This window comes from Macaca mulatta, chromosome 5, assembly GCF_049350105.2.
Source record: "Macaca mulatta isolate MMU2019108-1 chromosome 5, T2T-MMU8v2.0, whole genome shotgun sequence".
Classification (NCBI taxonomy): Eukaryota; Metazoa; Chordata; class Mammalia; order Primates; family Cercopithecidae; genus Macaca; species Macaca mulatta.
In genome coordinates, this window is record NC_133410.1 from 127,628,761 (window position 1) to 127,655,980 (window position 27,220).

Genomic DNA, 27,220 nt, shown 5'->3' on the forward strand with positions numbered 1-27,220 from the left:
GGGAAGACTATGAATGTGTGTGTGTATACATTTGCACAAATGTATAGGTACGCAATTACACCATGGAGAAAGGGAAATAACCTTAGCTCAAAGAAATCCGCGAAGCTCAAAGCCAACTAAGTGAACTAATTTCTATTGCTGTACCTAACAATAAAGTGATTTGCATAAATTGTAGATGAAATTCTTTGTTTGGCAAGTATTATTCAATTGTCCAATTTTTTATTATCAAGAATTGGTCCCTCACCTTCCACCCACATTCCACTCCAGCAACCAAGCATTCTTCGATACTCATTAGAGTCAGAGCTCGCGTTCCTGAACCACATCCCAGTGTGTGTGATCTAGGGTTGCACTGTCTTAAAGTCTCTCAAGTGCCACGTGCACAGAAAATATTCTGTTCTACATACTTCTATCTTTAAAATGCGTTAATAATAATAATTTAAAGTCTCAAGCACAGTAGGTCAATTATATTAGGCATTATAAACATGCAGACCAAACTAGTAAAGGAAGAAAGTCTGGAATTGTACCACTATGCGTGATGGCATGTCATGGAGTGGAGGCCCCAGAGTTCCTGAAATGAACTGCTACCAAAAAAGAAAAAGGTCAACCGTCTGCTGGTGTTATAACTATTTAAAGGCAAAATGTTCCAGTGTACGATAATGTTCAGAATTCTACTATCTTAATTCCTTGACAAAAATGTTTAACTGTTAAACATTTACAGTAAAATAGTTTACAACTGATTTCCTTCTAAGTACATGGATCAACAGTTTTATAAAGGAAAGAAACCATAAATGATTCATGTAACAGAAATTTGCTTGATGGACAACTTCACTAGAAAACAGGAATTCCCCAAATGGAGGGACAGACATTCAAGAAGAGTTCTCTTTAACCATCTTATGAGTCTCAGTCAATACAGGTAGACTAAAAAACAGCTGACTGGATAAAAGTTCCCTTCGCAAGTCTCATTGATTTCTGAGCTCTAGATTTAAGACTAAGGCAAGGCACAGTGGCTCACACCTGTAATCCCAGCACTTGGGGAGGCCAAGGCAAGAGGACTGTTTGAGCCCTGGGATTAGGGATCAGTCTAGACAACAGAGTGAGACACTGTCTTTACAAAAAAAAAAAAACTTAAAAATTAGCCAGGCTTGGTGGCCCATGTGTGTAGTCCCAGCTACTCAGGATACTAAGGCGGAAGAATTGCTTGTACCCAGGAGTTCAAGACAGCAGGGAGCTATAATTGTGCTACTGCATTCCAGTCTAGGTGACAGAGCAAGATTCTGTCTCAAAAAACAAAAAACAAAAATAAAAACAAAACAACCTTCCTTTCCATACTCCATACGTGAAGAAAACCTAAAAGAAATAGGAGAAAAGGAACCAAATGGATCAACTATCTTCATTCTATATACCCAGCTTATTCCAAAATAAAGCAAATGAAAAGATATCCCTGTTTAGCCTGGATAGCATAGCAAGACCCCACCTCTACAAAAAATTTTAAAATTAGCTGGACGTGGTGACCCGGACCTGTAATCCCAGCTACTTAGGAGGCTGAGGCAAATGATCACTTGAGCTCAGGCATTCAAGGTTACAGTGAGCTATGACTATGCCACTATACTCCAGCCTGAACAACAAAGCAAGACCCTGTGGGGGGAAAAACAAAGATGCATGCCTGCCTATTAAGTTAACCCCTCATTAAAATGTACTTATAAAATAGCATTACTTAATTTAAATGGAAGAAAATACAGTAAAACAAAGACCCACCCCAACAGTGTTTTCTGAATAAAATTAGTAACAAATATTTTTTAAATCTTTTTTAAAAAATCACAGTTTGATAAAAGAGTAAAAAAACTTCATGTTTTCACACAAATCCTTTCTTGTCTATTACTGAACTCTACAGATGCATAAAATAATTAATTTTAGTCATTTCTATTGTTCTAGTGGAATAGAAAGAAAGCATGCCAGCAACGTGCAGCTAGTGTTCAGATCCTTGACAAAAAGTATACTTAAAGCTGTGAGTGATACAGAAATTTCAATTTATGACCTATTTGAAAGAAAAGAAAAAAACCATTACATGTTGAACAATTTAGTACACATATTTGACATTAAGTTAAACATAAAACTATGTCTCATACCAAATGCAACACTATAAAAATATACTAAATGACCATTCTCTATCAATTATAAAGTATATCCAAAAAATTACAGTATCTGAAAACACCTGAATTGAGGGGCTCTTGGTTGAATTTTTCAAGTACAGTAGGGGATGCTAGGTTAATTTTTATGTTATTTTCTTTCTTCACCATATTCAACAGTACTAAGTTATACCATTTTCATCTATAATTATATTTACCCATTAATTAAACCTGCCATATCTTTGCTAAATAGTATATTTTATTCAAGTCCTCCCAGGTCTAAATGAAATCAAATCATTTTTAACAAACAAGGCATTCGCCTGAACCAAGATCCAACTGAGCTGTATTTGCCTCCATTAGTTCACATTTATAATTCATATTAATTGCTCATTTATTATTCATGTAGACAACTTAAATGCTGAGAAAAAAATCAGTTCATATAGTTCAAAATGAGAGTGCATCATCTGAATTAGCAATTCTACCCATTTACATTGTGCTTATTAGAAATTTATAAATCTTATAAATTATTCCTTAGTTTAAAACATCATACGATATCAAACAAAAAAGATGACTCTGTCCATCGTTAAGTTATAGTAGGCTAACAATACATGCAGATAACCCCAACAGAAGGTTTCACAAATTGTGTGTTCCCAGACCATCTACACATAAACAAATGGTATAGGTGTTACCATTTTATTGTATAGCACTGAGTGATGAAATTGAAACCAAACAATAATCTTCTTGTCTCCCAGATCATGAACCACAGAGAAGGTAATGAAAATGCTTATTATTCTTCTGACACCTCACCCAGAAAATGGCTGTCCTCAACCAGAGAACAAAGGTGAATTTCTGATTCATCTTTATAAATGCCGCCCCTAGTGTGAACACAGTAAATGTTTAATGAATAAATGAAACCTATCCTTACCCTGTTAGAAGAATCAGCATTACACTTTGTATCCCCTCTGCTGATCCTAATAAAAAGTACTGAGGCGAAATGTGCATGTGTGGCTCGTAGGAGGGTAAATATCATTACTTTAGTGTTTTGCATACAATAAATTTTTTATTAATATTGTTGCACTGATTTGTAAGAAGGAGGAGGAGGGGAAGAGGAGACTGCCCTGGAAAAGGAGGATGCTAAAGAGGCAAAAATAAACATTTATTTAGTTTCTAATGACAGCAGACCAACCACGTAGACATCAGTCTAAATCAATTGTTCATATATTGCCTATTTACCATGCAGCTAAGGAGAAGAGATTTCAAAGGACTGCTTTCTTTAAAGTTTAATTCAAGGGGGAAAAAAAACCCCTTGAATTAACCCCTAAATTGAACCCCTAAATTCAAAATTAGAATTAAATCATATAATCATGTTTACTTAGTAAATGAACTAACTTCAGCATTCTCATCAGTTATGGAATTATTCGTTTCAGAAATAAATGTGTCATAATATTTGCCTACAAATAGCATCTTAAGATAAGGAAATACGCTTTGTCAACCAAACCAGTCTAAATGTTATTCATCCAGATATGACTAAAAAAAATTAATGTAGCATTTCACAGCATTTTATAAATTACTTATTGTTAGTTTTTAATTGCATTAAGTTTCCCAAATATAAGGACAAGTCCCAACCATACTCCTTAGCAACCTTTTTGGTTCTGATCAACAACTACCTTGTTTCTTCCTTGCCAGTTGAATCCCCAGATGATTCAGAGGTTAAGCTAACTAATCTATGTAATCATGGTAATTGTACATTTCTTTGCAAAGAGTGTCAGGAAGGAACATATGATCCAGTCTGGGCAAATAAAACGTGGAAGTCTGTGGGGGAAATTCCAGAAAGGTTTCCTTATTGTTTCAAAAGGACATTCCTGCAGAGGGGCTTTCTCTTTCTTCTGCAGGTTGTTCTATCTCTAAGTGAAGCCTGGAATAACCACCAGCCTAAGAATAAAGGCCACGCTTCTTAAGAGGATAAAGGAGCCAAGAAAGTAGCAGAGGAACAGAAGTGTACCATGCTGGAGCTTGCCCATCATATGGACTTCTTTTAATAGGAACAATAAGCCTCCTTATTGTTTCAGTTTTCTATTCTTTGCTATCAAAACCACCCAAATTGATCCAAGCCACATCCATACCCAAATTCATAATTATCATATTTTTTCCAAATCTTCCAAAAGCATCTTTATTTTCACAGTCATAATGTATTATATATAAATTTTGCACCCTTGTTTCCCCTAAACATTATCATAAACACTTTCCTATTATATTTATATGTATAATATTTACAATAATTACTTTAGTAGCTGCATAATATCCATCAAATGCAGGTACCTATGAGTAGTACCTTATTACTGGATATTTCAGTTTCCCTTCAGTTATAAACCAAATTACTTTTACATAGGTCATCTTATCACAAGGGTCCCCAACCCCCAGGCCACGGACCTGTACCTGTACCTGGCCTGTTAGGAACTGGGCTGCCCAGCAGGAGGTGACCGCGAGGTGAGCAAGCGAAGCTTTATCTGTATTTACAGCAGCTCCCCATGGCTCACATTACCACCTGAGCTCTGCCTCCTATCAGATCAGCAGCAGCATTAGATTCTCCTAGGAGCTGGAACTCTATTGTGAACTGTTCATGTGAGGGATCTAGGTTGCATGCTCCTTATGAGAATCTAATGCCTGATGGAACCATCCCCCAGGTCCACGGAAAAACTGCCTTCCACAAAACTGGTGTCTGGTGCCAAAAAGGTTGGGGACTGGTGTCTTAACACATAGGCGCACATATGCACATGCACACATGCACACACACACACACACACACACACACAGACAGTGACCACATAAGTATATATACACCCCTGGACAATAGCTCATAAAAGGCAATAGTAACGGGATATCTTATTTTCTTCTCAAAAAAAACAAAACAAAACAAAAAAACTTCACACTAGTTAAGAATCACTGCGATTCCTAACTAATCTAATCTAAGTATTTGACATCTGCCTTAGTCTGAAAAGCAGATTGAGCTCAATATTTAAAATCAACCAGGAAATGTATCAAATCTGGTATAGCTAATAAATGTTTTTCAGCACCTGCTACATAGAACCAAGATGTAGCACTTAAAAGGGATGGGGGACAGCTTTCAGCTAGCTAACTTTTTAATTAACATTCACTACAAACAACAGATGGAGTTCAATGAGTACAGCCTGTAAACAATAGTACTTGGCCCACATGTCCTCTATCTCTAAATCAAGAGATTTTGGGTGGGTAGGTGCACATGAACAGATGAGCATGACAAGACAAAAAGTCAGATCTGTGATTCATCCTCTCCTCCAAAATCTCAATGATTAAAACTTTCTCATTTATTTAATCTGTTTTACCTCTCAATCATCAGCCACCTATGGTTGGTTTGTAAAAAGGGAGGTTAGCAGCACAGCGTCAAGCAAGTTGCCCCATCTGCCATGCCAACCAGAGACTAGAAAAGTGACTGCCCCTCCTAGGCAGGAAACACTAAGTTATTGCAAGCTATTGTGTTTTATTGCGTTTGTTTTGTTTTTGTTTTAGAGACAGGGTCTTCCTCTGTTGCCCAGAATGGGGTGCAGTGTCATGACTATAGATCACTGCAGCCTCTATCTCCTGGCCTGAAGTGATCCTCTTGCCTCAGCCTCCTAAAGTGCTGCGATTTCAGGCATGAGCCACCATGCTGGGTCACAAGCTATTGTTGGGGGAAATTAGTTGCCTGTTAATTCTTCCTGCAGAAATGCAAAAATAAACTAGCTCAAATTCAATTAATAACCATATTCTGGCCAGTCATGGTAGCTCATGCCTGTAATTCCAGTACTCTGGGAGGCCAAGGCGGGAGAATCACTTGAGCCCAAGAGTTGGAGACCAGCCTGGGCAACATGGCAAAACTCCATCTCTACAAACAATTAAAAAAAAAAAATTAGCTGGACTGTAGTCCCAGCTACTTCAGAGGCTGAGGTGGGAGAATTGCTTGATCCTGGGAGACAGAGGTTGCAGTGAGCTGAGATGGCATCACTGCACTTTGTCTCTAAAAATAAAAATAAAATAACCATATTCCGGTGAACTAGGTTATTACTATCCTACACTGGTTAAAGGAAAAACCAGAAGTGCCATTTCTAAAACCACACAAAAAGTTACCATTGGCATGCCTTACACCTGCTCCTAAAGCCTAACAGGGTTAAGTCACAGAATGGTGGGCTCAGTTAATCTATATCATCACCTACCACTATACATTTTAGGTGGGTTCTAATGCCCTTCCATGTGTTCTGCCTGACTGTGACAGAGTTTTCACATCCAAATCAATTTGACTGCTCAATAGAAATGCATGTTCCATTCCCAATCCAGATCTGAGAATTACTCAGAGCCTGGGCTAGTCTAGGAATCTGCATTTTAACAAGTCCCAAGGTGATTCTAAATGCTCATAATGAGACCAGCTCCCTGGGCTGATTCAGTGTATTCCCATAGCCAGAATGATTCTTTTTTTTTTTTTTTTTTTTTTTTTAAGACAGAGTTTCGCTCTTGCTGCCCAGGCTGGAGTGTAATGGCGCAATCTCAGCTCAATGCAACCTCCGCCTCCCGGGTTCAAGCGATTCTCCTGCTTCAGTCTCCCAAGTAGCTGGGATTACAGGCATGTGCCACCATGCCTGGCTACTTTTGTATTTTTAGCAGACACAGGGGTTTCTCCACGTTGGTCAGGCTGGTCTCGAACTCCCGACCTCAGGTGATCCGCCTGCCTCGGCCTCCCAAAGTGCTGGGATTACAGGCGTGAGCCACCGCTCCCGGACCTAGAATGATTCTTTAGTATTAATTTGCAAGTTTCATAAAACCAGGGCCCAGGTATCATGTTTCCTGCTCTCTGACATCTGAGCCACTGGAACATCCACGCCCAGCCCTGGCTCACCTGAGGTCCCCACCTTGCCCCTTCAACCTGGCTTCAATCAACTCTTCACCACGGAGACACCAATTTCCTGATTTTTCCCGATGCAACTAGATATGTAACTCTGGCCACCGGTTTATTTTTTAAAGGAGGGATCACATTACTATGAATTGTTCTTTCCTTTTGCCCTGGATTTCTGTAAAGAAACAAATATGTCCGGCATGGTAGCTCATGCCTGTAATCTCAGGCATGTCCCACTTTGGGAGGCTGAAATGAGTGGATCACTTGAGGTCAGGAGTTTGAGACCAGCCTGGGCAACATGGCAAAACCCTATTTCGATTAAAAATACAAAAAATTAGCCGGGCATGGTGGTGCACACCTATAATCTCAGGTACTCGGCAGGTTGAGGCAGGAGAATCATTTGAACCTAGGAGGCAGAGGTTGCACTGAGCTGAGATTGTGCCACTGCACTCCAGCCCAGGTGACAGAGAGAGATCCTGTCTCAAAAAAATTAAAAAAGAAAGAAAGAGAGAGAGAGAGAGAGAGAGAGAGAGAGAGGAGAGAGAGAGAAAGAAAGAAAGAAAGAAAGAGAGAAAGAGAGAAAGAGAGAAAGAGAGAAAGGGAGAAAGGGAGAAAGAGAGAAACAGAGAAAGAGATATCAGATATTTTTTAAGCCTAAGAGACTGTAAATCATGCATTGGGCCAAACATAATTCTCTTTCTTCCTGTTAGACTAGTCCATAAACTACAAAATGAGGATTACGTGTAAAGAAACACAGCAAAATGAGCTGTGAAGTAAAAATATACATATCTAACCCTATTTTCTCCTGCACTCCTCATAATATGTCTCCACATATTTTCATCCATAAAACGCAGGAACTCACTTATAAGGTTGCTACAAGAATGAAATGAAGCCACAAGAATGAAATGAAGCCAGGAGAATGAAATGAAGCCAGGAGCGGTGGCTCACACCTGTAATCCCAGCACTTTGGGGCAGAGGCAGGTGGATGGCCTGAGGTCAGGAATTCAAGACCAGCCTAGTGAAATATGGTGAAACCCCATCTCTACTAAAAATACAAAAAATAGCCAGGCGTGGTGGCAGGCACCTGAAATCTCAGTTACTCAAGAGGCTGAGGCAGGAGAATCTCTTGAACTAGGGAGGCAGAGGTTGCTGTGAGCTGAGATTGTGCCACTGCACTCCAGCCTGGGTGACAGAGGGAGATTCTGTCAAAAAATTAATAAATAAAAATTAAAAATGAAATGAGAAAATGCACATAAAATGTTTAGTCCAGCATCCAACACAGAATGAATGCACAGTAAGTCCTAGCTAATGTGATCAGGCCAGGTTGTTTTGAGTACATGCTCAGTGCTGCAAAGGTCTTTTAAATTAATTTACTCAAAACTTGCTTTTCTCCTGATGAGGAAATCAAAGCTCTAAGAGTTAAGAGTTTTACCCAACAGTGCACAGCCACTGGCAGAGCCAAAGCAGACACCAGCGTTTTCTAAAGCACAATTCAATATTCTTTTCACCACTCCATGAAACTTTTGTTCACACTCCTAACTGAAACATAGGACCAAGAGAGCCATAAGGTTGAGAATATGCCAGTCATCTCAAAGCTACAGGCTATGCCCAGGCAGACCTGGAGGAGTAAATGATAGAATGAGATTGAGTCTGTGAAAGTCATTCATTATTACACAGTTGATCGTTCTCCTATTTTTTTGTGGTGGTGGGAAGGACATTTATCTCCCATCATGAGTAGTTTCTTTGTTTCTCTTTTGTTCAATCACTTTACTCCAGGAAGTACAAACAACTATTATGCAGTATTTGAGGATTTTGTCTGCTGAGAGTTAGCTAGGAACATAAAGGCATTCAAAAGATTTACATTTCTAGTCAACTGAAGAGGGTGTGGTGGCAGGAAATCCAAGGACAAGTTACTCTCCTTGTCTGAAATATAAGGCTAAGAGTTATGTCAGAAAGAGAGCAACAGATCACTATCATTTTTTAAGTTTAAATTACTTTTCTTGAGTCTGTGCTTATGTACTTAAAAGAGAAGTTGTATATTCTCTCCTACACATTAATTCCCTAACAATTCTCCACTCTTACCTATTCATAAAACTAAGAGTACGCCGGGCGCGGTTGGCTTCACGCCTGTAATCCTAGCACTTTGGGAGGCTGAGGCGGGCGGATCACTACGTCAGGAGATCGAGACCATCCTGGCTAACACGATAAAACCCCGTCTCTACCGAAAAAATACAAAATAATTAGCCGGGCGTGGTGGCGGGCGCCTGTAGTCCCAGCTACTCGGGAAGCTGAGGCAGGAGAATGGGGCGAACCGGGGAGGCAGAGCGTGCAGTGAGCCAAGATCGCGCCACTGCACTACAGTCTGGGTGACAGAGCAAGACTCTGTCTCAAGAAAAAAAAAAACAAAACTAATAATAATATGAAGATTAAAAAAGTCAATGTTTGCTAAACATAAGATTTTACTATAAATAATCTCTCATGGTGAATAACGAGACAATGCTAGCACTCTTTGTTGACATCACCTCAAATATTTTTATAGCCACATTGGCATTCCGTTCATGAAACACAAGTAAAGCGATGACTTCATTCCCAAGGACGAAGGATAATTGATCTTAACCTTCCTATCACTTTTCCTTAACTCAAAGCACTAATGCAATTGAAGGTACTGATAAATAAAATTTCTCCAGGAAATGAATGACATTGTGACAGCTAACCTCCAAGTTACCTCCAAAAAGTACAAAGTACAATGTGATTCAGGATCTCAATTCAGAAAACCCTTTCCCCACAATGTGAATGGAAAGCTGCCAAAAATATTTTGTTGAAAAGAAATTCAAACTTTGGAGGATATTAAGTTTTTCTTCCTCAGTTTTTAAAGAAAAAAAAACTAATTTCAACAAAATTCCAACAATTCAAAATGAAGCAATGTTCAAAGCTGGATTATTCATTTACATTAAATTTATTAGTGGGATGCTTTTATTACCACAAACCTAAAACATTTTGTCACTTTCATCTCCTGATATTACCAACTAATCCTGATTTTCCACATATAACATGTAAAGTTAAGTAATGGCTCTGGAAAACTGTGTATGACTATATCAAGTTGCTACTTCACCAAGATAGTAATATTTCCATCTCTTTTCCCTTTCTTTTTTTTCCAGTCACTAATGATACTTCCTATACTGAGCTAGAGTATGTGAATATGGCTGATTTTGGCCACATAATTTCGCCATACTTTTTAAAACAGAGGTCAACAGTGAAATCAAGGTAAAAATTTTACCACATTTTCCCAAATCAGAGTCTAAAGAATGGAGGGAAGGTTCTTGGTTGTCACGTTAATGTAACATTTCCCTTTCCAGAGCAAGTAATTAGGAACTTTCTCTCCTCCTGTGCCTCTTTAAATATGGTAACCCTATCAACGTAAGCTAATCTAGAGAACAGACGTCCAAAGCACACTGTCATCCAATACACGAGCGCACACACAGTGGCCAGAGGACAGAAACCCAGAGCTCAGCACCTTGCACAGAAACTCTCACCCCTGACAACCTTCACACAAGCACATCTGGCTGGCTTAGATTTGCAGCACCAGTATACCTTACTGGTAACCCAGCTGCAGCCCACCATCACAGCCCGCAATGGAAGCCCACAACCTCACACCCCGTCACTTTTTCCAAGAGACCTGTACGCCGGCCCCAAGCCTCACTAGCTCCGGGCCCGTCCGGAGTGTCCGCGGCCGCCCCGAGGCCACTCACCGTGTCTGCAGTCGCAGTAGCCCCAGTCCACCTTGCCGCGGGCGTCTCCGTAGAAACACCAGGGTCTGCCCGTGCCGTCCGGGCTCCGACAAAAGTTGTGGCGCTGTCCTCGCAGCTGAGCCCAGTTCGCCGGGGGCGACCGCTCCAGGAAGGGTGGCACCTCCGCCCACCGCAGACACGGGGCGCCGAAGTCAGTCACGCTGACCCATAGCTCGCCGGCGGGGCAGCCCCAGGGGTGCGGCCGGGGTGTGTGCCCCGCCTGGAGGGCGTGCGGGCGCTGGGCAGGGAGCGCCCTCGGGGGGCGCGGGAAGCGAGGGAGAGGCGGCGGCGGACGTGTCCTCGGGGGCCGCTGGTGGGTGGGAAGGTAATAGGGGTACTGCGGTCCAGGAGGGGGCGAATGGCGGTGGCGGTGGTGGAGGGAATCATTGAGGACAGAATCAAAGCCAACCACTTCGGGGAGCGCCCCTAACACCAGGGCCAGCACGAAGCGGGCGAGCGTCATGGTGCCAGCGCTGCGGAGTCTGGTCCATGCTCCCCAGCTTCTCCGGCTCGGAGGCGAGAAGAGGAGGGGGCGGGGGCGGGGCTGCCGCGTCCCTCGAATCCCCCAGCCCCCTCCCGCCCCCGCGCGCGGACCGCCCTCGCCTTCCCAACCTCGCCTCCAGCCGCTGGTGCCCTGCCGCGCCTCGGCTCCTGTCCCCCGGCGGCGACCGCGGGTGGGGGAATCTGAAGCTCAGTCGAGCCCCAGCCGGCAGAGAGAACCTGTAAAGAGAAGGCGCGGACGCAGCGGGGAGCGGTGGGGCCTGAACCCCAGGTAGCGGCGCAGGCACTAGCCCGGGAACTCTGCCCCCTGGGGGCGGGTGCCGGCCGCGCAGGCGGCTCGGGACCTCCGCTCGGCCCCTGCCAGGCCCACCGCAGTTCGCCCGCACGGCACTGTCAGCTCCTGGGGCCGAGCCCGAGGGTGCCCGCGCGGAGCACGGTCTTGGCTGCCCCTTGCCAGCATGCAGCACCAGCACAGCCCGGCGTTGGCGGCTCCCACGTCTGGCACCGGCCCCTGCCGTCATCTCTCCTCCAACCTCGTCGCCCCGTATCTTGTTTCCTGTGTTTTGAAATCTTTACCAAAGTGTGGATGGATTTAGATGCAGCTCTCCCCTGACGACTCCCAGCATAAAAGTTATCAAAGCCCACGAGGAATGTTAAAGCCGTGTCACTGAACTATAAGCTCTTCAAGGACGAGACTACGTTTTATTCAGCTTGATATCCCCGTGCCTAACACCGTGCCCCAGTAAACATTGGCTGAAATTAAATTCCTGAACCGACTCAGGGAAAGGAGCTTGAGCCTTTCTGCTTCCTGCCTCCCACTTTCCAGCCGGCGCCCTGGACACCACCAGTTGTTTGGTTATTATTGGGATTCAGTGAGGCTCTCTTTAATACCAAATTTCCTCTCTAACCAGGGAAGACTTCATCCGTCCCGGTTTCCATCCTATCCAAAAATCCATCCCCCTAGCACCTGCCTCTGTTTTTTTTGCAGGGCAAGGGACTTCAGTTAAGCCTATTCATTTGCTTCTCCAGAATAGACTCTGCCTGCTGACAATTTTGAGGCTTCACTGTTGGCTCGACCTCAACTAAGTAGGGCCCTTTCAACACTCCCCGCCTCCCTCCCGCAGGCTCCAAAAAACTGTTGGCTTACAATTAAAAAAAAAAAAATTCACTGGAGCTGGATGTTTTAGTATTTTGCCTTTCAGTTGTTTCTGACTATGCCATCAAAGTTTAACAAGGGAAAGGAAGCCCGTAAAGAAGGCAACATTTTATTTTCTGGCATGGTCATATTTCATTGTGAGAGGGCAATGCTGTCTCATGATACAATATACCCTGAAGAAAACTTGAACAAAATGCAAATATTTATTGTTAAAACCTAGGGTTCAATTAGGAACTGAATTAATTCACTACTAGCTTTAAATAAGCCATCTTTAGCCGGGCGAGGTGGCTCACACCTATAATCCCAGCAGTTTGGGAGGCCGAGGCAGGCGGATCACATGAGGCCAGGAGTTCGAGAACAGCGGATCACATGAGGCCAGTAGTTCGAGTTCGCCAACATGGTGAAACCCCGCCTTTACTAAAAATACCAAAAGCCGGGGGAGTGTTAGCGCGCGCCTGTCATTCCAGCTACTTGGGAGGCTGAGCCAAGAGAATCGCTTGAACCTGGGAGAGGTTGCAGTGAGCCGAGATCATGCCACTGCACTCCAGCCTGGGCGACAGAGGGGAGACCTTGTCTCAAAAAAAAAAAAAAAAAAAAAAAAAAAAACTTTACTTTTTGTGGGTCATTTTATTGTTTTTTGTTTCACTCTTATTAATGAAATATTTGATTTTGCTTCAGAGAGAACTGGGTAAAAGAAATGATATTAAGAGTCCAGGGATGTATTTGTCAAATCTTTATTCAAGATGTTTTTATTCCAGTTGTTTTTACCCATTATTTTTTTACTAATACTTTTCTAGCTCCAAAAGCATAGTTAAAACTATACTTGTGGAAGACAATGAAAGATAAAAGATATATCTGGAGTAGTCTATTTGTTGATTTTAGTGAGGGTTGGCAGAGTTCACCAATCACAGATTTTTGAAATAATAGGCGACAGTTCTATCAGGGGTCAGCCCTTTTTCTTTCTGACTGTCTCTTCCTCCTCAGGCTACACACCTGATGGCCCAGGGAAGGCTCATTTTAGGACTGTGGGGAGACTGCTCGAATCCTGCTCCCGTCCCTTCCCCTGCAATCATTGCTTCCATGCTTCCTGGGGGTCCAGAAGCAGACCCAATTTCCATGCATCTACATACCTTGCAGACAGGAAAATAATGAGAGAGAAGTGAATAAAACAGAAGACTGTTAGATCTGAGCTCCAGAGAGGAGCATAGCCTCGGGCAGTCTGGCCTCTCCTCCACTTCCCTGTACTCTGAGGCCTCTTAACATTTAACAGACTGTAAACTTGACATACACAAAGTGGAGTTACCCACAGAAAATTCCACATCCGGATTTCATCATTTAAGTTTTAAAACATACTTTTTCTTAGAAAATGTAAGGGTATTTATGTAATTATGGTTTGAGGGCGTCAGCTTGGGTTTTGCCTTCTATTTGACAGGAAAAGTTTGTCTTAAATAGCTCTCTTCTTGACGTATTAGTCCCCTCTTCTGCTAATATTTTCTCTTCCTGTCTTCTTTCATTTCTCCTTGCTGCTACCAACATACAGATGTTTAGAATTTCCAATTCCCAATTCAATCCCTGAAATGCATTTCTCCCTCTTCTACCTGTCACATCACAGCATGTTTGGAGTTTGGGGGAATGAAGAGTACAGGGGTTTGCAGGAAGAAATTCTTTCCTTCTACCTCTATTAAGGCACTACTTAGTCAAAGTTCCCTCCCAGGATTCTCATCACCCTCTCTTATGGATAACAATGCCAAAGGAGAGGGGAGGCAATTCCATCTTGCTACAACTGTAAGAATCCTTGTCATGTGCAGTGACTTAAGCCTATAATCCCAGCACCTTGGGAGACTGAGGTGGGAGGACTGCTTGAGCCCAGTAGTTCAGTACCAACCCGGGAAACATAGTGGGACTCCGTCTCTCCAAAAAAAATTTTTTTTAACTACAAGGAGGCTGAGGCAGAAGAATTGCTTGAGCTCAGGAGATTGAGGTTGCACTGAGATGTGATCATGCCACCGCACTCCAGCTTGGATAACAGAGTGAGAAGACTCTTCCAAAAAAAAAAAGAAAGAAAAAACTCCTGCAGCTGATTCTCTGCTTTCCCTTCCTTTCAGCAGCAACAAAGGAGCAAGGAAAGGGACAAAAAGAAACAAATGACATCTTGCAGGCTCTCCTCATCGCAACACTTGGAAGTCCCAGGGAGGCCCCCATAATGGACTCTGTCACCTCTGATTTCATCAATCCTCTGTCATTGATTTGGGACCCAAGAATTCAACTCTCCTTTGCCACACAGCCTATTCTGGTAGGACTTAGATCCAGAACCACAACTGGAAACCTAGGGAAGTGAAGGGAAGAGTCTCCCTGCACACACAACAGCAGGGAGGGTGGGCAGTCTTGGGGGTGAGGGTGCGGTACACATACGTCTGCACATCTGTACTTTTCCACAGCAACTATGTTATACATGAACATTTGGTTTTGTGGTAGTTTAGGGGATCATCTTACTTCACGTAAGTGATGGGCTGAACAGCTGTTGTGTAGTTTGATTTGGAAACATAGCCGAAATGTATATTGTTTTTACAGAGTTCCAAAAACCAATATACAAAATAACTTTTGGAAAAGGCCCATTTACAATTTAGATAATGCCTGTATTTGGAAAAGCTAAGAACTTTTAAACAGATGGCATAAGAACAGTATTTACTTTGACAATTCCAATGGCAAAAAAATTGTCAAAAGAACACTGAGCATTGCTCTTTCACATCAAAGGAAAAAAAATGTCAAATAATATGAGGGACTGTCTAGGGATTCTAGGAGCCTCAAAATTATAGAACATTGTCCAGCCTATAGAGGGGTGAAAAGACAATTAGATGACAATATAATATTTTATGTAAAATTCAAAAAAATAAGAGAAACATCCAGAAAATAAATGATAAATTGCCAAATGAATGGCACAATGCTTTGGGGTCAGAAGTCCCTGTTAGCAGGCGGTCTCTGGCAATACAGGGAAAGTCTCTCCCTATGCCTTGTATTAGTCACACTCTTCTCTGCCTGCCCCAAACCATGAGGACATCTGAGGGCCAGTGATTGCAACAGTAGTACCATAGGAGTCATTTGATCTTGATTTTTCTCATGGTTTAAGGTCAAAGTTCATAAACGGAACAAAATGTTTTTGGAGTTTGGATTGATTTTTAAAATTCACCTAAACTTGATATAATTCTTGTACAGAAATTAGTTCTACAGACTTATTTTTGGGGTTACCCAAATTATATATACTAATAGGTAAGGAGTGTGTGTGTGTGTGTATGTGTATATGCCTCACACTCTAGATATATAGTTCCTAAACTTGGTTACTTTGGCCTTGGCATCAAACCTGTGCTTGATCTGCACACTAATCAGTAGGGAAATTCAGACGAGTTTCCTTACCTCCTAAGCCCAAGGCTCCTCATCTGCGAAAAGGGGAGAGGGACAGTACTTGCATGCTAGATCTCTGTGAGGGGTAATTGAGATAATTAATGCATGTAAACTGTTGAACAGAGTACTCCATATTGTACGGTGGAATAGCATCAGTAACTGCCATTGAATTCTTAACCCCTCAAACTAAGTCACCCAGTGAAAATCTACATCAGTGATGCAGGAAATTTGTCCAGATTTTTCCTCCCCATCATGCTCTGCCTGTTACTGCACCTCAGCAATTTCCGCTTTAAGATTGATGGCAGTCATGAGGCTGCTGTAGCTCTGCTCACTTGAGCACTTGTTCTCTTTGTGTGTTCTCTCTCTTCCTCTCCACAAATTTTGTCCCTGAAAGCCAATGAAATACTAAGTATCTCAAGTTAAAACACTTTTCCAGAGTTTGCCTAAGTATAATGAGTGGTTTTCAAATCCCTCAGCCTTCTAGTTGTAAGTGGGCTGTGATCACATAGGAAAAGAGTAAACAGATTGAAAGAAACACAGCACCAGAACTGCTTGCCAATGATCTGGGAATCACAGAATCATAGTGTAGAAAAGGGCTTAAAGCTCCAACTTTCTGTCAAATGCAGGAATCTTTCCAGAACTTTCTGACAAATGGACCTCCATCTATTTCTTTCTTTCTTTTTTCTTTCTTGTTGAAATGGAGTCTTACTCTGTCACCCAGGCTAGAGTGCAGTGACACAATCTCGGCTCACTAGCAACCTCTGCCTCCCAGGTTCAAGTGATTCTCCTGCCTCAGCTCCTCAGTAGCTGAGATTACAGGCATGCACCACCATGCCTGGCTAATTTTTTGTATTTTTAGTAGAGACAGGGTTTCACCTTGTTGGCCAGACTGGTCTCAAACTCCTGACCTCAACTAATTCGCCTGTCTTGGCCTCCCAAAGTGCTAGGAGTACAGCCATAAGCCACCATGCTGGGCCCCATCTATTTCTTTAAAACTAATCATTGGAGAAATTCCTAGTTGGGAGCCAGCATACTCCATCTCTAGAAAATCCAAATTGTTCAGAAAATCTTCCCTTCCACAAAGCCAGAAGTTCCCTACAGGTAGAAACCTACTTTATCTAGCTGTAAATCTGTTTCTATCCTCCTACTGATTTGGGGCAATAGAGGTTATTTGAGTGGGCAGTAACAGTTGTGGAATCCACCCCACCTGGGTTCAAATCCCTGTTAAATTATGTATTAGCTTCTTGGCTAATACATAGCCAAGAAGGGGATGCTAAAGACTCTTTTCTTCCCCATTTCTCTCTATCCTCAAGAAAGAGGAGATGTGTTGACTTAGAGGGTGCAGATCCAAGAGCAGTAATTAGTCCACATTACTAGGGTCCATTAGTAGTATTATCATGTGAGGTATAAATAAGTCTGTATATGGCTGGGAGCAGTGGCTCATTCCTATAATCCCAGTATTTTGGGAGGCCAAGGTAGGAGGATTGCTTTTGCCCAGGAATTCAAGACCAGCCTGGGCAACATAACAAGACCCTGTCTCTATAAAAAATAAAAATAAATAAGTCTGCATAAGCATAAGTAATCCATTTCCTATTTTCTCTCCTTTTGCTTATTGTATTTTTCTTTACTTCATCATTGGAATCCTAAGAACCATAAAGCTGAGGTTTGGGTAACAGTTGTAGCAAAATGTAGGGAAAGGTACCATTTAGCTATTTGGTGTAGCTACTAGTAAACTACTTTGGGGGTTGGGGGCAAAACTCCAGTTAATTTTAAAAGCTTGCATTTGCCTGAGCTTGTCCTCTACATATAAATGTCTCCTGGGGAATTCACTGGGAGTGGGGAGGCATGAAGATCGTGTCCGAAGTGTTCAAACCAGAGCAACTCCACCTTGAATAGGGGCTGGTTTCTTGGAGGAGGAGTGTATTCCCTAGAGGTTAGGCATTCTTAGTCACAGGATGAGATAGGAGGTCAGCAGGACTGGCTCCACAAGATATAGGTCACACAGACCCAGCTGATGAAACAAGATGTGGTAAAGAAGCCATTGACAATTCACCAAAAGCAAGATGGCAATGAAAGCAACCTCTGTTCATCCTGGCTGCTCATTATACGCCAATTATAATGCATTAGCATGCTAAAAGATACTCCCACCAGTGCCATGATAGTTTGCAAATGTTATGGCAACGTCCAAAAGTTACCCTACGTAGTTTAAAAAGGGGAGAAATGCTCAGTTTCAGGAACTCCCACCCCCTTTCCCAGAAAACATGTGAATAACTCACCTTTGGTTTAGCATATAATCAAGGAATACCCATAAGTATACTTAAGCAACCCATGTCGCTACTCTACCTGTGGAACCGCCATCCTGTTATTCCTTTACTTTTCTTAATAAACTTGCTTTTACGTTACTCTGTTGGCTCACTCTTGAATTCCTTCCTACATGAAGCAAAGAACTCACATGGCCTCCCAATTTTGGGGTTCACCCTGTGACAACATGATTTCAGGATCCTAGCTTCCCAGTAATCCATCCATTACTGATAACCTCTCAAAATGTAGTTTGCTTGTCCATAACATGGAGGTAACAATTCTACCCTACAGGATTAAAAATATTATGTTGGACACTAAGCAAATGACTATCATTTAAGTATGTGAAAACAATTATCAGGGCTTTTCTGCTTTTTCTAGACTAAATGTACTATTTTTCCTTCTACCACTTCTTATTTTGATTCTTTATGCTGGAACCCCTTCTCTGGTTAAACCCAATTACAGCAATGTCCTCGTTAAACTGTAGCTCATAAGATTAAAAGCAATACTTTAGATATTATTTGACCAGTGCAGATTTCAATGGAATAAAAATATTGCCCTTGTTTCAAATATCGTACTATGATTATATTAACTTGTTTACAGCCACATAACATTTGATTCTTATACAATAAGCCCAAAGTTACTTAAATTCTTGTCAGCTTGAAAATTGTCAACAGCCCTGTTCAAACTGAAATCTTCCCTAACCAAATTCTGCTCTCAAAATATGTGTTAGCCTGGCACGCTGTACACACACAATTTCACACTCATAATCACATTAATCCAGAGCTGTCTTCATTGTAAGCTCTTTAACGTAAAGAATTATGCACTCTACAGTGATTGGTCCTTAACTGGCAGCCAATGAACAGTCATTGAACAAATGAGGTTTTTAAGTAAAGTGCAAATGAGCCTTTTCCTTTCTTTTTTTTTTTTTTAAATAATATGGTAGTGTAGTGTCTACAAAAGACATCACAAACCAGAAGCCAGCAAAATGCATATGCCATCCAGATATGTTTCATATGCTAACAACTCATTTTTTTTAATTTTTATTTTTTGAGACCAAGTTTCACTCTTGTTGTCCAGGCACGAGTACAATGGCATGATCTCGGCTCCCTGCAACCTTCGCCTCCTGGCTTCAAGTGATTCTCCTGCCTCAGCCTCCCGAGTAGCTGGGATTAAAAGTGCCTGCCACTATGCCTGGCTAATTTTGTATTTTTAGTAGTGATGGGTTTCACCATATTGGCCAGGCTTGTCTTGAGCTCCTAACCTCAGATGATCCACCCACCTCAACCTCCCAAAGTGCTGGGATTACAGACGTAAGCCACAGTGCCCAGCCCCAACTCATTTTAAAAATTAAATTTCATTAATGATTTTAAGATCAGTAGCTCACACATAAAATTATTGATTTCTAGCTTCTCTTATGTAACTGTTAGAACACTTTTGGCTACAAGTAAAATAAACCTCAAGTTGCCTTACATTAAGGTTTTTAAAGGACCATATAGGTCTCATAAAATAGGAAGCATCAAGTTCCCCAGGTTTAATTCCTTCAATGTCTAACTAACTATGCTCTTGAGGTCCTAGGCTCCTTGTCTTTTTCTGCCTGCCCATCTTACTGTTAGCTTCACCTTCATAGTGCCAGCAAATGGCAAGACACCATATTCAGATAAAGCCTGTGTTCCGGGGAAGAAGAGAGACTTGTTATTTCTGTACCTCTTTTTTAGGAGCAAAGCAATCTTTCCCAGAAGCCTTCTTGGAGATTTTTCCTCTAATGTTGTTGACCAGAATTGGGTCACATACTTGTTCAATAAACATTCTCTGGCAGGGAGGATAAACTTCCTAGCATCAGCTTGGACTAATTATCTGGGGTATAATGGATGCTTGGGAAGAGACCAAACCAACCTATGTGTACTACCTTGAAAAATCAAAAGATCTGGCAACATTACAATCCAAATCCCCACATAGCAACAAACGTCTAGAGCTATTTCCATCCTTACAGAGACCTAGAAAATGGTCCTCAGTTCCCCACGGTCCCCACTTGCCTGGCCTTTGTAACCATTTGGGTTTTACCACACCTAGTTTATACTTCTTTAGCTGGCAGGAATTTCATGCTAAGTTATAATGTTTCATGGGTATTTTAGCCTATGGATTTTTCACAGTAAATGATGTGTAGGTAATTGTGTGAGTTATCTATAGCATAAAGTAAATCGTTCCACAACTTAGTGTCTTAAAACAACAAGCATTTATCATCTCACAGAGTCCTGAGGATCAGAGATCTGGGAGAGGCTAATCTGCGGCTCAAGGTCATGAAGTTGCAGTAAAAATGTTATTGGGACTGCAGTCATCTGAAGGCTTGATTGAGGTAGAGGAACTGTTTCCCAGATCACTTATGTGGCTGTTGGCTGGAGGCCTCAGTTCCTTACTGCATGGACTTCTCTATGGTGGTGCTTAAAACATAACATTGGCTTCCCCATTGCAAATGATCCAAAAGAACAAGCAAGACAGAAGACACAAATACTTTTATAACTTAATCTCAGAAATGGCATATCATAACTTCTGTCATATTCTATTACTCACACAGTAAATTAGCCCCAGTACAGGGCAGGAGAAGACTATGCAATGATGTGAATTCTAGGAGATAGGGATTGTTGGGGGCCATCTTTGAGGCTGGTTAACAGTTATATTCTGCAAAATTGCTCTAAAACAGAGAATTTAAAAATACTGTGTTTATAATGTGGCCATATGTATTTTCTAAATGCTAAATAAGTAAGTCCATTTTCAATTAAACAAGCATTTTAATCAAAACATAGGGTCAGTTCCAAGCAAAAGTGTTTTAACTTCCTTACAATTGCATCTCCCACCATACTTTATGAACAGGCTCATTCTTGGTCTACTATTTTTCTGGTTACAAGAAAGCAAAAGATTTTATCCATGAATTTAGGTATCCAGACTCATAGTAGGACTCCAGAGTGTACCAGATGCCTGATAAGACTTAAAATGTCAACCAACCTTGAGTTGTTAATATTTTAATAGGGACAAAAGAATGCAAGAAATTGACAAGGGAACTATAGGATTTCAGGCACCCTCTGAACTGAGTCCCGAGGAGCAGAAATCTGGGTAAGAAAGATGCTTCCTGAAAAGTTATCACTTGTAAGGCCTCCCATATTAGAATGCTTTTGCTAAAGATAAAGAATTGTAAAACAAAACCAAAACAGCCATGGTTTAATTTGACAAAAAGATTACCAAAGTTTTTCAGTTAAATTATATTAGCTATCTGCAAAACAAACAACTCTAAGTATTTTGTAATGCATCAGAATTTCCTGTCCAATAAATTAAGCTACACACATTTCCATTGCCTCCCAATACACTCTCAGCCAAACAAAAAAACCCAAAGCATCAAAAAGCTTATATACATAATGCAGCTATAACAACTAGAAACAAAGTTTGCTGGTACAGCTAAATCAGAAAGAATTTCTTTTTTACCCCCTTTCATAAAACAGCTACATTGTGAAGGACATATGCCCTCATTTTGGTGCTGAAAGATTGACACAGTTTTGAAACAGAGACTCATTGGCAGTATTAACAGCTGAGCCGTGTAATAAAACAAACTCAGGGCATTAAAAATATGACGCTACCCTAGACTAGTCTTTATTTTTAGAAGGCTTAGAAATCTCTACCCAGTGTAGAAAGGCTTTTGCATATGACTTAATGTTCTTTGCTATCGAATGGTCATTTAAAAGATGAAATATGGTCAGTAAACAAGACAGTACTTGGCACATAGCATTAGTTATGTTGCAGCCCACAGCTGAGGCTGAGCAGACAACTTTATATAAGTTGCTAGGTTCCATCAGGATTCTAAAATAAGAAATGGTAACTGGTTAAGCTTTGTTCTGTGAAACAATGGCTATCAATGCAATGCATATGTCTTATGGAATGTTTGTCTTCAGAAATATTTTAAGTAAGTTATTTCAGAGAATCAACAATAACTTTGGATAACATTAACCTTTGGACCTTAATTAGCTCAAGGCATATAATGATTAAAGCAGAAGGAGACAACCTGTTAAAAAATAGGTCTCTAGAAGGGAGGAATTTAAAATGCTTAAACATTGAAAACACACAAAAACCAGATAAAGAACATGAGTTTAAGAAGACAAATAACGTCATGATTTTCATTTTTGATTGTGATACACAGTGTCTTTGGAAGCTATGATTTTATACTTTATAATTTTCTATATTGTTTTATTTTGTAAATATGTTTGATAAAGATCTTTAAAGAGAGAGTGCAAACAGAGTAAAAATATCTTTAATGTACACCCATCTAGTAGCATCCATTTGATTACTTAAAGATATACTGACTTATTCATAATGAAGAAGAATTTTTCTCAAGTGGTTGGATGAATTTGTGTTGACTGTAAGTAAGCTTTTGAGGGAGATATTGGATCTTATTCATTTCCGGATCTTCATTTAGTGAAAATTGCTCAATAAATATTTTTCACTGATTCTATCTCCAGTCTCTTACTTAGTTCTCTTTATGGTCAGTGGATTAGATTACCTTTGTGAGATGGTTGGCTGGAGGTAAATGCGTAGAATGCAGTGAATACAGGGTTACAGAGCTGTTGTTATTGTTTCCTGCAAATTTAACCTATTTTATGGGAAACGTTAATAAAATCTTGCTTTGTTTAGAATATTTTGCTAAAAATATACATTTTTCACTACATTTTCTTTCTAATTCTCTCAGAAAATGGATTGGATTATCCATTGTAGAGGCTTTGAACTAGATGGATTGTAACCCACACAATTTGTAAAAGCATCTGGATATGAATTTGGAGCAACAATAATTTGAAAAGTGCTTTAAGTGTCAGACAAATGCTAAATCAATCAGGGAACACACAACCACCTACATTTCTCTTTTGCAAATACAGAACACTGGGATTTTAGTGTTTTTCGTATAGCTTCACTCTAGCCCATGGGGCTCATGAAGGTGCAGTATATTAAACAGTCTAAAAACATTTCTGCATGCAATATAAATTACTGTATTTAAATTGGCAAAAAATAAAGCATATGCTATAATCAGGAAATATAAGTGAAGAGATCAGGTATTTTGGAAAGTTAAAAAACTGATAGAAGAGATGTAATTAATCATACTGCTTTATTTCAAACAGAAATTCTCATTTTCTACACTTGATTATTCATAAGCCTAACTTACTCTTGAGGAGGTTGAGAATATTTACCTTTGCTTGCTTTTTATTTGCAAGGATTAAAGCCAGATTATTTTCTCTTTTTGTACACCTAAGTATCTAGCATGGTTTGTTCCAAACTACACTAGGTTGTTAATGCCAAATCAAATTTTAGGTGAAATAAAAAGGGACAAACTATAAAGAAGAATTATAAACAGTAAATCTAATAAATAAACATTAAATTTTATTTTATTTTTTTTTTTATTTTTTGAGATGGAGTTTTGCTCTTGTTGCCCAGGCTAGAGTGCAATGGTGCAATCTTGGCTCAAGCGATTCTCCTGCCTCAGCCTCCCAAGTAGCTGGGATCACAGGCATGCACCACCATGCCCAGCTAATTTTGTATCTTTAGTAGAGACAGGGTTTCTCCATGTTGGTTAGGTTGGTCTCAAACTCCTGACCTCAGGTGATCCGTCTGCCTCGGCCTCCCAAAGTTCTGGGATTACAGGCCTAAGCCACCACGCCCGGCCATAAACATTAAATTTTAAAATCTGTCGTTATTCTTTCAGATTTGTCTGCTTGTTGAACTCTAGCTCATGTTCAAAGCTTGCTTTAACAGCATATGAACTATAGACAGGGGAAGAGTCAAAGTGAATGTCTTGACAATTTAGGTAAAATAGTAAGAGTTGGCATTAATTGAACACTTACTCTGTTCAAGACCCCACAATAAGCATATCGTCAATCATATCAATCATTCATTTTATGTATGTTCATTAATTCTTCCCAAAGCCTATAATATAGGCAGACAGGCATTATCCAATGGGAATAAAATAATAATAAAAGAAAAGAAAACTGAAGCTCAGAGAGTTTAATCAACTTGCCTAAATCTATACAGGTAGTAAGTAATTAAGATGAGATACGCAGGCAGGACCATAACCACTTCATTGTAGATCAGAAAATAAGCTTTTTTTTTCTTTTTTTCTTTTTTTTGAAACAGAGTTTTGGTCTGTTGCCCAGGCTGGAGTACAGTGGCATGATCTTGGCTCACTGCAACCTCCGCCTCCCGGGTTCAAGTGATTCTCCTGCCTCAGCCTCCCGAGTAGCTGGACTACAGGTGCCCGCCACCACACCCAGCTAATTTTTGTATTTTTAGTAGAAACGGGGTTTCACCATGTTGACCAGGCTGATCTCGAACTCGTGACCTCAGGTGATCCACCTGCCTCGGCCTCCCAAAGTTCTGGGATTACAGGTAAGCCACTGTGCCTGGCCAATAAGCTTTATTTGCAACTAAATTATCCTAATTGTTATCTTTGACTGTAAAATTCAGTACAGATGCTCAATTCATCATTTCTCAAAAGCAAAGATGAAGATCCTAGTAGACTTCATTAATCTACAAAGTTATATTAGACTGAAGTCTTACATTGGGTTTTAGGAATTGTAGCCATGCAGCCATCCAATTTAGAAAAGCAGATTTAAAGAACTTAAAATCTTCAGGTCTCTGGTGACTGAGTTTACCAGGCAAGTTTTTACACTTGAGCACCAGCTGAATATAAAGATCTGGACTTTGAAAAGCTGAAAAACCAAATGGGAATATTTAGCTAATGAAGGGCCACCACTTGCCACTGAGCTGAATGCCTGACCTGGTTATGATTTTGTCACATAGGTGAGTTTCTGTGGCATAATTTGGCCGTTACCGACCCAAGCTATGGGTTCACATAGCTTGGGTTGAAATTCATCTCAGCTGCTTATTATCAATTTGAGCATTTTGGCAAGTTACATAACCTCATTAAGCCTTTTAAAATTGTCATAAGAATTAAGTGGGATAATTTGTGTATATTTTGGTAAAGGACTTATTTTAGGTCTGACTTTTTTTGTTTGTTTGTTTTTTGAGATGAAGTTTTGCTCTTGTTGCCCAGGCTGGAGTGCAGTAGTGCCATCTCAGCTCACTGCAACCTCCGCCTCCTGGGTTCAAGCGATTCTCCTGTCTCAGCCTCCTGAGAAGCTGGGATTACAGGTGTGTGCCACCACACCTGGCTAAATTTTTGCATTTTTAGTAGAGACAGGGTTTCACCATGTTGGTCAGGCTGGTCTCGAACTCCTAACCTCAAGTGATCCACCCACCTCGGCCTCCCAAAGTGCTGGGATTACAGGTGTGAGCCACCATGCCTGGCCAGGTCTGACTTTTCAAACAAAAAAATATATATACAAAAGTACTAATTTAAGGAGAAAGTGAGAAGTATTTAGTTCATAAACTGCTGTTATTGAAAATAATAGGTTGGACATAGTGGCTTACGTCTGTAATCCCAGCACTTCGGGAGGCTGAGGCAGAATGATCATTTGAGGCCAGGAGTTGGAGACCATCCTGGGCAACAAAAGCAAGATCTCATCTCTACAAAAAAAATTTTTTTTAATTAGCTGGGGTTGGTGCCCACGCCTGTAGTCCCAACTACTCAAGATACTAAGGCAGAAAGATTTCTTGCACGCAGGAGTTCAAGACCGCAGTGAGCTGTGATTGTGCCACTGTACTCCAGCCTGGATGACAGAATGAGACCATATCTCTTGAAAGAAAGAAAGAAAATAACAAAAGTAGTTATTTGAAAACTACTGGCCACTAACACACAATTTCAAAGAAATTTTGTACCTGTTATGTTATATTATGTAATGTAGCAATTAAGGACTGGAGTTCAAGAGGAATCCGAAAAAGTTTGTGTTCAAAATTTAACTCTGCTTCTTACTTAACTCGGATGACATCAGGCAAGTTGCTTAACTTCCTTTAGCTCGGTTTACTTGTCTATAAAATAAGGATAAGTCTAATACTTCAGCAGTAATTTTTTTTAAATTTTAGGTTTTTTGTACAGACAAGGTCTCCCTGTGTTGCCCAGGCTGGTCTCAAACTCCTGGTCTCAAATGATCCTCCCACCTTGGCCTCTCGACATGCGGGGATTACAGGTGTGAGCAGCTGTACCCAGCTGATAATCATTATTTGATGAATAAATAATGCAACAACAGCATGGTACCTGGCATATAATACACTTTAGGTAAATGTCTGTTAATAATGTTAATAAAATTATCATTGTTAAAGTATAAGTACAAAATAAGAAATCTAAAGCTCAAGTAAAGGGAAGTGAAAAGAACTTTGGCTTTTTCTCCCTATTGCTTGCAATTCAATTTGGCCACACACTGGGCCACTAGACTGTCTTCTGAGAAAACAGGTAGGAGAGGGAAATGTTAGACATGGTTTAATGAAGTCACATGTTCAATGACAGTTAAGACTCAGCCTGCCCAGAAGCTGGGTAAACATTAGTCTCTCTGGCCTCAAGTGGTTGGTGCTTAAGAGCAGGCATAACAATCTTCTGCCAAGGGAAAATATTGATCAATACACATAAATGTTACCTGAAAGAGTTCTTAACATTTCAGTGATTATTTTGTTAAGAAAGAAAAAACAAAGATTGTTTGTTTCAGAAATTTTTAAGGTGCCCAGCCTAGGCTTCTGTGTGAATTCCTGAATAATAACAGGCCAAAAGAATTCAATCCAGGCTGGGTGTGATGGCTCATACCTGTAATCCCAACACCTTGGGAAGCCAGGGTGGGAGGATGGCTCGAGGCCAGCTGTTGGAGACCATCCTGGGCAACACAGTGAGACCCCTCATCTACAAAAATTTTTTAAAAATTAGCCAGGTGTGGTGGTGCACCTCTGTAGTCCTAGCTAGTTGGGAGGCTGAGGTTGGAGGATTACTTGAGCCCAGGAATCCAAGGCTGCAGTGAGCTAGCACCATGCCACTGTACTCCAGCCTGGACAACAGAATGAAACCCTGTCTCTTAAAAAAATAAATAAATAAAATTTTTAAAAAAAGAATTCAAGAACATTCCTCTTCCTCAAT

The 27,220-nt window shown here is 40.8% G+C and overlaps 2 protein-coding genes across 3 annotated transcripts in view; one reads left to right on the top strand and one right to left on the bottom strand.

Annotated features, from left to right (window-relative positions):
• Positions 1-11,566, bottom strand: part of PRSS12 (serine protease 12) — a 73,119-nt gene extending 61,553 nt beyond the window's left edge. Inside the window, 1 exon segment of one of the 2 annotated variants that reach the window (NM_001128087.3) lies at positions 10,779-11,280. In NM_001128087.3, the coding sequence (NP_001121559.3) occupies positions 10,779-11,280 (502 nt within the window). 2 annotated transcript variants of the gene reach the window in all.
• The window catches only part of LOC144340831 (uncharacterized), a 66,157-nt gene continuing 50,215 nt past the window's right edge, over positions 11,279-27,220 (top strand). Inside the window, exon 1 of the mRNA XM_078002218.1 lies at positions 11,279-11,567. Within this exon, the coding sequence (XP_077858344.1) occupies positions 11,279-11,567 (289 nt within the window). The remainder of the gene's footprint in view (positions 11,568-27,220) is intronic.